This window comes from Coenobita brevimanus, chromosome 63 (genome assembly GCF_032717465.1).
Source record: "Coenobita brevimanus isolate Jiangsu-jjx chromosome 63, ASM3271746v2, whole genome shotgun sequence".
Lineage (NCBI taxonomy): Eukaryota > Metazoa > Arthropoda > Malacostraca > Decapoda > Coenobitidae > Coenobita > Coenobita brevimanus.
In genome coordinates this window covers 2,261,127-2,273,307 of record NC_137016.1, presented here as the reverse complement: position 1 = coordinate 2,273,307, position 12,181 = coordinate 2,261,127, and the positions used below count along the sequence as shown (strand labels likewise).

At 41.8% G+C, this 12,181-nt stretch overlaps 1 protein-coding gene across 1 annotated transcript in view; it reads right to left on the bottom strand.

Moving 5' to 3' along the window:
- Positions 1-12,181, bottom strand: part of LOC145404270 (putative neural-cadherin 2) — a 171,483-nt gene that overhangs the window by 72,624 nt on the left and 86,678 nt on the right. The window contains 2 exon segments of the mRNA XM_080275791.1: positions 2,440-2,574; positions 3,604-3,768. Coding sequence (XP_080131917.1) covers positions 2,440-2,574; positions 3,604-3,768 — 300 coding nt within the window.

The window sequence follows — 12,181 nt, the reverse complement described above, 5'->3', positions numbered from 1 at the left end:
GCCACTTCTGCCAATCTTACTTTATCTGGCACTAAATTCCTACTCTGCACACTACCAAAGCCAGTCATGTTTACAGCCGATCTGCTCTCACTGTTCGCAATCATCCGCCTTTCCAAATGTTCTTTTCATCTACTCCATACTTCACTTTTATTGGACAGTGGTCTTCCCGTTTCATCCCTCGCACTTTCACACTTCGTTCCACTTTCACTTCCACATTTTTACACCTCATTCCACAGCACTGCCTATTTTCAGAATAACTTGCATTCATTTTTCTTTCAAGATCATCATATACCTCCTTTCTTCCGCCTCCCTATACTAGACTCTTAGCTTGCTTCTTACTCTCAGTGTAGCCTACTCTCTCCTTTCTTCATTTGAGAACCTTTCCTTCATCAACTCCAGCCACGTCTTCCTCTTTTCCCCCACTGCCTTATTAACCTTTTCATCCCACCACTCTGTACATTTGTTATTATTTGATAACCTCGAGACACCACATAATATATTTATATAAGTTATCTGGTATTAAGTTGCAGTGTCCTCCATCTACTCGTTTGATGTAGCGGTACCTTTAAGCGACCTTGCACTTGACGACCCATTTGGTTTTCTATAATGAGAGAAAATGTATATTATGCTTAATCATATTTTTTTCTACCAACAAAAGGATGCCAAGTGGTCTGATAGGTTAAAGTACTCCAATATGTCCCACAAGAAAATCCAAGAAATGTACTGCTCACGAAATGCCACTCAGGGAAGGGTGGTTAGTCATCCTACGCTTATATATATATATATATATATATATATATATATATATATATATATATATATATATATATATATATATATATATATAGACTAATTGGCCTAGTCCCGGGACCATACGCTCCTGAAGATGAAATATAGAACTGAATGATGGATGAATGAACGTGTAGTGCCATACGATTTTAGTCTCAGTGAAGAAGCTAAGGGAAAATCTGGCAACCCTGGAAGTGATCGGAAAAGGAATTCTCGGCGGCAGCCTATCATAGGATTTACGTGGAAGAAAATGTCCCGCAAATAACTCATAACTCCCGATCCAAACCTCTTTAACCTTTTCATTTCCTTTCATAAACTGGGTTTAAGAATTATTGATGACTGGGATACAAAATGACGATAATAATAGCAGAAATCACTGATGACGCGTGGTGGGTGTAAGCTAATTGAATGGTGTGCGTGTTGTCCAGGATTTATGCAGCGAGGATTAATGACTGGCAGCCCAAGGACGTCATTTTAGTTTTGAGCTTACTAAACCAGGTGATTTTTATACAGCCTAGGAATTGGCTTTTTGATGTGGAGGGACACGATATTTCCTTCATAAATCCCTTCAGTATGAAAGGCTTTTCCTACAGTAAGTTGAATGAAACCGTCTTGAGATGACAAGAATATACTACAAATGACGTCAACACAGTGAAGGGCTGAAGATCAAAGAACTTGGTACTTAGATACGTGACACCGATAGACAGTGTTTATAGTTAAGATACTCTGGCATTTGGGCTGCGATTTGAGATATGTGATAGATATTTTAATCTGTTCCTCCTTCTCTGTCTATCTACAGTATATCTGCCTGTTTATCTATCTATATCTCTATCTGTCTGTATGTCTGTCTGTTGATAAAGCATCTCATGAAGACAGGCCCAGACTTAAAGACCTATAGTTATTTCTGACGTTGCTGAGCAATGACCTTTGCTCTCATAACACATCAGTCTCATTATATAATCCCCCATCTCGGTCATTATCATTAAAAGTAAAGAAACACACACACACACACACTCACACACACACACACACACACACACACACATACACACACACACACACACACACACACACACACACACACACACACAGCAAACATCTTCCAATTTGTTCTCGGTCAAAGTCATTTCCAAGACTTCGTGTCTCCTCTTCCTTAGCGATTTATTTTCACCAATTCTCCTTATTATCTATTTTCTCAACAAGGAGAGTATGTTTTCATCTCTTTTGTTTGTTTGTTTGTTTGTTAGCAGGATTACTCAGAAACTAAAAGAGGAATTTGGACCAAATTTGGTTGGTAGATAGCCCATGTCCCAGGGAAAAATCGATTGACTTTTGAGATCGATCCAGATCTTATTATAGATTCTGGATCAAGAAAACATTTGCGAAACCCTAATCACTGATGAGAAATCCTAACCCATTATGAAGAGTGATTTGGAGATTACTTTGCCCTTGTCGGAGAGATGCTGTTCCACTGAGTGCCCCTCAAGTTTTTTTCTTGTTATTATTGCAAAGTATGTTGATATGAAAATGACATAAATAGCATACAAAAGGATGTTACGGTGTATTATGTAAAATAAATCGCCAAGTAAGAGATGCCACTAATCCACCTTGACCAAGCTACTGCTCTAACTCTCCACCTCTCCACCTTACCCTAAGCAGGTGGATGTGTCCCGTGGCACTGCTGATGGAGAAAGTTGCATTGATGGCCTCGCTCTCGTCGTCCTCGCCGGAGAGAGAGTATTGCAATCTGTCCACGTCGCTCTCGTCTCCGTCCTCGGCCATCACCTGCACAAGGAACTCAGATGTGACTTTGTGTTTACATTATTTTTGATCACCTCAGTAATATACATCACCCAGTTTAAAATACAGGGACGTATCCAGAAGTTCTCTCTCTCTCTCTCTCTCTCTCTCTCTCGTGCTTTTGTTCATCATTCCGATATTGTACTGAAACCTCGGCTTTCTACTGTGTATGTTGACAAAAATTTTACACTGGTCCCAAAAGTCCTCGGCTTCATTTGCCACCAACTCCCACACAAACTTCTCAACATTCCTGGATAAGTTCCTGAACTGTAATATAAATCTCTTTCTAAAGCCAAAAACCGTCATGGGCCATTGGTAATCTCATGGTAACCTGTGGAGAACATACGGGTACACTTGCCTCTCTCTGTCCTAGTCTTGACAAGTGCTCGTGGGCCCTTCAGGCCCCTCGCACTTGCTCCTGCGGAGGTCTCTCGCGTTTATGTGCTGTTCTAGTGTAACGTTGTCACTTGGATTTTTTTCAGCTAACCAATTGATCGTGTTATTTGCAGCTTCGGGAATGGAACCCAAGCTGTCCGAACGCAAGTCCGAAATACTTTAGTTGTACCTTTGGGCCAAAAATTCTACGGAGATCCTATGCCGGGCGCCAGGAGCGGCGTTTTTTTGGTCAAAATGTCATCGCTCATTAAATATAGTAAAAGTTTTTCAATCGTGATGGAACCAAATTTTTTCACATCAGCGAATTTTTTGAGATTTTTGTGCCAATTTTGGTGCGATTTGAATGTGCAGTTTCGGCTGCCCAAAATACACACACACACACACACACACACACACACACACACGGCTACTGCTATAGCATATTCGAAGAGTAGTCATACTCATATACCTTTAAATAGAAGTTGCTCCGAACGCGATAGGTTACTGCAATTAATTCCCTCACAGTCATAGGTTCCAAGCTATATTCTACATCAATTACTCACTAGCCAAATTACCTCCTATTAATCGTAATATTAGGACCAACAAATACAAGCCCCTCAGAATAGATTAATGACTCACCTGCAGGATAGCCTTGGGGAGGTGTCTGTCATCCTCCTCAGTAATCTGGGTTTCAAACACTGGGCGTGAAAATGTCGGAGGCTGGTCGTTCTCGTCCGTCACCCTCACCAGCACCCGCCCGTACGCCCTCTCCTCGCCCGCTTGCCCGCCCACCACCACCTCGTACTGGCACAACGCAATAACAGAATTATACGCTCTGTTCATTGGAAAAAGGAAGTGGCAACAGACAATCCCATATTATCCCTGTGGAAGGTAGGGCCCCAGGATTTGAGCTGCCGTAGTGTAGGACCTTCAAGGGTAAGAGACCGATCTACGCCCTCTTAGTGTTTCATATAAAAATATCTGACCACATCTAGAATTTGAACAGTTGGGCGTAAACCACAGCTCATTCCGACTCGAGAACTCAGCCACCAGATCAATAGGAGTGTAAAATTGCCATCTCATCATCTGGAATCCTGAGCTGTAAAAAGGGAATAACATTAGAATATGATGGTATAGTCGGCCTGTTTTCACCTAACGGAACTGAGCTACCCCCACACAACTTCAGTTCGATGAGCCTTAGTTATGAACCCCTAAAGTACGCAATTTGCTCAGCAGGTCTGTCCCTTCAGCCGCAAAACAGGGTCGATTATTCGACTTTCACCAAGGTAAAAATTTTTCTTCCACACTTCAAGAGACTGAATTTACACGCCTGAAAATGTATGTTTCAGTCAGATTGACCAAATGGTTATCGCACAATTACCTGTCGAAGATGCAAGAAAGTTACCAACCCCCGATGAGCGAAAATAGAAAATGTACAGAAAATGCATTCTTTGCGGTAAATAATTATATACATAGGGTGTCCCCAAAAAATGTACTCACTCTTTGACTGCCCATTACTCGTACAATTTTTTTTTTTTTTTTTTTTTTTATGTTTCAGGACCAACTAACGTGAAATAATGGCAGACGTACGACTAACTTTTGAAGAAAGATAATTTGTCATAAAGTGCTACTGGAAGTAAGAAAACGTCACGGAAGTGCAAAGACGCCAGATTTTGGGATTCCTATATCACGAGCCGATTGTCGTATGGATTTCTATGGTCATCGGAGGAGGGTTTCCAGCAGTTGTTCCCTTGCGGGGCTGGTGGATGTCCGTGGTCTTCCAGAACGTTACTTATGGACGTCGTGTACAGTTCCATCTGCTTCAAACTTATCTCTGATCCGAGCAATGGTGCGTCGCGTTGGTGGATCTCTGTGAAACTGTCTTCTAAACTGTCTTTGCACTTCCGTGACGTTTTTGTACTTCCAGTAGCACTTTATGGCAAATTTTCTTCTTTCAAAAGTTAGTCGTACATCTGCCATTATTTCACGTTAGTTGCACCTGAAACAAACAAAAAATGTATGAGTAATGGGCAGTCAAAGAGTGAGTACATTTTTCTGGGACACCCTGTACATAACTAATGTCAATGTGAAGTGTTCCCTAGGCATGAAATGTCAGTCTGGTATATGCCCATGGAAACAAAACAAGCCAGGCGAAAAGTGGAGGTGGAGTGTGTGTGGCTGAAGGGGGGAGAAGAATGGAGGGAGGGGGGAGGAGGGAGGGGGAGGAGGGAGAGGGGAGAAGGGTTGCTATGCACACACCGCTGTAAGGAGTATGTTGAGGTATGGTTGGTTGGGAGGGGACAATGTAGATGTGATGCAATGGGGCTGAAGGAGGTGAAATGACGGTGGTGAGGGGGGTTCCTTCTCCCTCACCTTAGGGGTCCAATCATGCCATACCACCCAAGACACTCTAGCTCTCATTGGTCTGATCCCATATACGTCACCAAAGGGGCGGAGTTACCCTCCCCCAGTTTTTGTGTCTTTATCAATCGTGCGGGATAGGCAGGCATGTCAAATTACACAAAGCACGATCGTGCGGCATAGGTCTTTAGGGGTGAATTAGGAAATAGCCTCCTTATGTAACAGTCAAATCAACCGTCCAGTGTACTTGGCCCTCAGCTGAATTGAAAGGGGCTAAGTTCTTCGTCAGGTTAGGGGGGGGAAAAAAATACCTTATAATTTCTGTTTATTCTGACAGGACAAAACTTAGCAATAATCCCAATTTGAATGCTGAGCCGTGATTAGGTTGATATGAGGCTAACAGTAACACTAAAAAATGTAATAACAAAAAACAGTAGCATTATCTCTCTTTTGGTGATAGCCAAACATCGTCACCATGAAAATTTGTATGAACTCTTGTGTCAACAGTATTGTGCTGCGAGAGGGGGAATTTGTGTTATGTATAGCGCAGAAATGCTGTAGAAGAAACGGGAGCTTGTGTTCGTATAGTTCAGAAGTGGAAGAGAGGGGGACTTGTGTTACATGTAGTGAAGGAGTAGAAGTGAGAGGGGGAGACTCGTATTACTAACAGTGCAAGAGTGAAGGGTTGTATGAAGGGAAAAATGGGGAACAAATATATTCTTCTTGTCCAAATTTACCGAAAACGAGAACAGAAAATGATCAGGAAGCAAACAGAATGAGTTTAGCCTTAAAATTTAGGTTATAGTTATTATTCTTTTTTTTTCTCTTCGCGAAAAAGGAAAGCGATCATGAAAGAGAGGGAACAACCAACGCTCGCTTTTAAAACATCAGTTGTGGTTTCTCTTTTCTGTTTTTCTATGAAGAAGTTTAATCATTTGCTTAACTGAGGGTGCTAAATACTTCTAGCACTGTTATTTCACTATCATGAAGTACAAAAATATATGTAGTATAATCGCCGTAGAGTTACCACAAACGAGTTACAGCCTTACGATGAGAATTCAGAAGTATGGTTGGAAATTTGTACCTCTGACCGCGCTTGCCGAATGTGGCCACTTCAATACAGCTATGATTATTTTTAATGAATTTTGCATCACTAGACAATATCATTTTTGGGAGGGATCTCTCATAATCAAGGGGTTAAAAGCAGTCTCCGTTACCCTCTTTACTGCAGTGAAGATAGTTCTGCTTCATTCTTACCACCCCTGTACCCAATAAATATTCTTACACAGGGGAGACCTCTCTTAGCGAGCAGGGCCGAGAGAGAAAGTTGTGCGAGGAAGGGGAAACATGAATATGCGACAGTCCCAGTCAGTTCCTTCACTATTTGGGAGACATTTTTATTTTACTGATGATATCCCAGACAAACTTTGCTTTCTTTTTTTTCTTTCATCCTTTCTTTCTTTGTTTTCTTTCTCTTTTTCATCGTGAAGCTGTTAAGAGTTACTAAAGAAAGCTGTGCAGAGAAGGGAAAGCATGAATAGGTGACTGCCTCTATTAATTCTTTCACAACGTTGGTGGCATCTCGATTTTATTGTTGTAACCCCAAACTACATCTTTTTTCTTTCTTTTCTTTTCTTGGAGAGAAGGGGGGCAACTACGTTTAACTGGGAAGAAGTTAAGGGTTACAGGAGAACGTTGAACGACGAAATGGAAGGAAGAAATAGGCGACCATCTCCGTTAATCTTATCTCGACGTTGGCGACATTTCTGTTTTACCGTAGCGACCCCTGTTTTTGTTTTCTTTTTACAGCCTAGGGAAACCTCTCGTAGTGCAGGAGTTAAGAAATGCTGTGCGAGGAAGGGGAAACATGAATATGAAAATGTCTTGCGAAAGAGGAGGAGGAGGAGATTCATGGCCAAGGTGATGATGCAGACGCGCAGACTTGCAGATAGGAACGCCTGAACTTGCGATAATTATTTCCGAATCTCGTTGTAATCTGGCGAGAGGAGTGAGAGGGATGGTAATGAAGAAGGTATGCTAATGTCTGCCTTGTAAATCTTGAACATGGCGCGTCTGAAAGCATTAACGACGAGACCAGGAGACTGAAAGATGGTAGGAGTTTCTCGTCGAGTTGCTGGGGGGGATTTATGATTTTTTTTTTTTTTTAATAATTTTCAATACAAAGTAGGTAGTTGTGGTCAGCAGTTCCCTTATACTGTACAGAAACCGAGTCACTCATCAAGACATGTTAAGCATGTTATCATCATCATCGTCATCGTCGTTGCCGTCGTCGTCGTCGTCGTTGTCATATCCTAATTTCCCTCTAATTAGAATTGTAGGTAGGATCCAGAAACGTATGTAATGAAACGCCGAAAACTCAAGGCATCGAGGTGTCGAAGCAGAATCGCTCGGTATGCCTCAGCCAAGTCTTGAACAATGACGTGCCATACAACCTCCATAACAGGGTTCCTTGTGGGTTGAAATGAGACTAATGATAAAATAAATCGACCTCATGAGACCTTGACCTGTGACCCCTTGACCTTACTGATTTAATCAGTTCATCGTCCCTTTATACTGCATCACTGACAAAGGTTTGGTCGAAATCAGTCTCGAAGTTCAGGAGATTTCACCCCCAAACCTATATGACCTTGACCTTTGACCAGCTGAACTTTGATCCCTTGACCATGCTGACCTAATCGGTTCATCGTCCCTTTATACTGCATCACTGACAAAAGTTTGGTTGAAATCTGTCAGGGGTTCAGGAGATATTGCGCCCACATCCATATGACCTTGACCTTTGACCCCTTGACCTTACTAGCCTAATTAGTTGATTATCCTTTCATACCGGTACTCTATCACCGAAAAAAAAAAAATTGCTCGAAATCCATTGAGGAATTCAGGAGATATTGCTCCCCCACCCATTTGACCTTGACGTTTGATCCCTTGACCTTGCCGACCTACAGTAATCAGTTCATCGTCCCCTCATACTGTATCACTGACAAAAGTTTGGTCGAAATCCATAATGGGTTCAGGAGATATCGCGACTATCAGGATAAACTAAGTCGAACACAATTGGACCTTGACTTTCTATTCCTTAACCTTTCTGAACTAATCAGTTCACCACTTCCTCATATCGCATCACTGACAAAAGTTTCGTGGAAGTTCGACAATGGGTTCAGGAGATATCGTGCCCAGAAAAGTGTTATAGGCATTAGGCACACGGACCCACGCACGCACCGACGCAGGAGCAGACGAACAGACCAGTCACTTAATGCCTCCTCCACCGTATGTGGGCGGAAGCATAAAAATGCATATCAGTAAGGAAACTGCCGATGCAGTGGTCAGTGAGGTGCATCATATATCAGTTCACTCATCACTGAAGACTTGGTAATTGCTAACTATCTTGCTGAACAAATAAATAATAATAATATGGGTTGTAATTAGTTTCTTCTGTTCGCAACCCCAGAGGCTAAGTGAACTATTGACTGGGACGGAACTTACACATTAGTAATGACAGATAGCTATAAAGAAAGAAGTCAATGATGCCCCTGGCGAGGTCACCAATTTTCTACTTTGCCTGAACTTCTGAAATCATGGAATAAAGACCACACCTTTTCGATTCGAACCGTTTAATAACCGCCCAGTAAAATGACGTCTTACTAGATTTTGTGCATGCCTTTCATAACGAAAGGAAAGATTTGCAAGATCTTTTTAGGTGTGAATACACATTTAAAAGAGCGCAGAAAAACTATTACCTTTGATTTTACATTGCTCTCGACTTGCCGTATGAACTTTAAAGCAAGTATTTTAAAAATCTGAAAAGGCACTCAAAGCAGTGACATTCAAACTGGTGACAAGTGCGCTGGTTTCACGGTAAATAATCCCTTACATGTGAAGGCTATCGAAGCAGAGCGGCAGAAATTCAACCCACATGCTTGTTATTGATTAGTTTACCAAGAGCTCATTACGAGTTGATACAGTTTCGAAAGAGCGTTGAACTGATATCCAAGTTCGTTCAGTCACGAACAAAATTAGCTTTCCACCTATCAGTCAGAATATGTTGAAGCACCTATATAATGCACTGAAGTGTGCATCCGATGATCACATCAATGAGTTTCGAAAATCATTGCCCACTGACTCGTCATTTATAGTCAGGAAGTGGATTGGTATTTACTTCCGCAACTGTACAGTTTCTATCGACTTCATCTGTAAACTCAAAAACTGGTGTTACCCTTTTCATTACGATGCTTTATTACACACGCGCCTGTGATGCAAGAGCGGGTGTTATTTTTTGTGCGGCGCCTGTGTGTGTGTGTGTGTGTGTGTGTGTGTGTGTGTGTGTGTGTGTGTGTGTGTGTGTGTGTGTGTGTGTGTGTGTGTGTGTGTGTGTGTGTGTGTGTGTGTGTGTGTGTGTGTGTGTGTGTGTGTGTGTGTGTGTGTGTGTGTGTGTGTGTGTTAATAAAAGGTGGAATGTTAAGGGTTCGCCAAGGAAAAACGACAATCCGGATTTTTTTTTTTTTTTTTATATAAGAATAAGAGGTTAAAAGTTAGGATCACAGAGGCAAGATCAGCTTAAAAACTTTTTATCCGATTTAGACCAAACTCTGTAAAAGGAAAGACTACAAAGATTCGCTTATGAGAACAATCAGTTTCATGGTCACAGGGAACGATCACTCTCCAGGGTTACAGAGCATCGTCATCTCAAACAGTTTTAACCTAATTTCAGCCAGATTTGGTGTATGGGTTAAAGGTCAGGCAAGAACGTTTAGATCCAGATTTGGGAACAATAAAAGTGTAGGTCACATTTCAAGGTCAAACTGCCAACTTGTCTGTGTGTGATCCAAATAAACAACTTTGATGCGATGTGGATCAAGCTGGGTGGATGAATTCAGGATCAATCGTGATGGTGACCTACTGTTTTTGAGAACAATGGATGAAAGGTCAAGGTCACATGACAACGGGGAAGGGTTCAGTTAAAACAAGGGTACAGAGATACTATTTTGAGAGCAACCAGTCAAAGGTAAAGGTCACAACGGAAGGTCAAAGGTCATGGTTACTGGGTAAAGTCAACCAAAATCGTTTTGATCTTATTTGCACGATAGTTAGTGGAAAGGTTAAGGGTTAGGGAAGAATGAAGTAAATCGATTTGGAATGCAATACGTCGTTCAGGGTTACACGGCAAAGCCGAATATTCGACACTTTTGATCAGTTATTGGGAGCGGTTGTTGCATTCTGTGATTGCTGCTTTTTTCACTTTAAAACAAGGTTATCACTAGACGATTACATTCCAGTTAGGAAAGAACTCTAGTTCTGTAATGATGAGCTTAATGAAGGCCATACCTCATCGCCCCTCTTTGAAAATATTCCAGTCTAAATAAAATTGTGTGAAGGTATTACGTTTTAACAATACTGAACGGACCTCCACAGGCTGAATGGGTTAAAGAAAAAAAAAAAAAAAAAAAGGATGTCAGAGGTGATGTTACAGAAGCACTGGCGACAGTGACTATTGCTGTGGTGTCACGGCCAGTAGACTGGAATTTCGAAGCAATGAGATGAACTTACAACTTACATTATTTACTAAATCTCATTACGTTTTGACATTGCATCAGAGGAGTGCAAAGAACTGCTGCCCTCAACTGTAAATTTACTCTCCAGCTGCCATATTAACTGCGAAACCGCTTGAAGAAAAGTCTGAAAGTGCTGTAGAAACACGTCAGTGGCATATAAACAAGAACATTGCTTTTAGAAGATCAGAAAACACATGAAAAACACGGTGCCATGTCAAGTATGAAGCCACTGATAGAAAATTCAGAAAGTACTCTAAAAACACGTGGATGCAATATATGCTGTCAAATCCCTAAAACAGAAAAATCTGAATATGCTAAAAAACACGAAGCCATATAAACTTTTAAAACCGCTTATAGAAAAACCTGAAAATACTCTAAAAAAGCGTGGGTTCGATATAACTGTAAAACCGCTTATAGAAAAATCTGATGAAAAATCTGAAAGTGCTCTGAAAACATGGTGTTAAGGGTGCTGGCAATGGAGGCAGTGACAAGTGCAGTGGTGGTGATGGTGGCAGCCATTACACCAACACTGGGCCGGCTCCAGTGACGATGGGATGGCTGGCCGGAATGGTGTCGGGCCTCATACAGCGCAACAATAATGGGGCACGGTGCAACTGGGAGGTACTGGGGTGGATACTGGGAGGGGGTTTGGAGGGAATCGAAGGAGTGGTCTGTAATAAATGAGTGAGAGAAAGTGGATCTAGAGGAGAGGAAGACTGCATATTATCAGGTGAATGGATAGAATAAGAGGAGTTTGGTGTACTAAATCTACTGACTGGTTAGTGAGTGAGATGAGACGGTCGTACCTCATACAAAGGAACGATACTGGGACACGGTGCAACCTGGGTGGATACTAGGAGAGACAGAGTTGGGCAACCAAAGGATCGGATCGAGTGAAATGGATGAGAGAAAGCAAGTACTGGGCTGCATCAAGTGCGTGGTCAGAGTAAAAGGTCGTTTGTGTGTTAATTTTATGGACTTGATAGTACGTGAGAAGATACAGGTACTGGATGAGAGGAGAACAGCCATCAAGTGAGTGGGTGTAGTAAGTGGTGTTTTATGTGCTAGAATTATTAACATGGGGTGGGGTGCTCGAACAGATTTACGATCGAATCCCTGTCGTAACTTACATTTTATGTCTTCAGGAAGAACTAGAGACACGGGGATATTATACACCCTTCATTCCTTATTCTTCCTGCACAGTACGGATATAAACCTCGACAATATTTCTCTCGCAGGTGAGATTCATTATTTGTTGGAGGGACGGGAGACAGGAGATGATTTTGGTC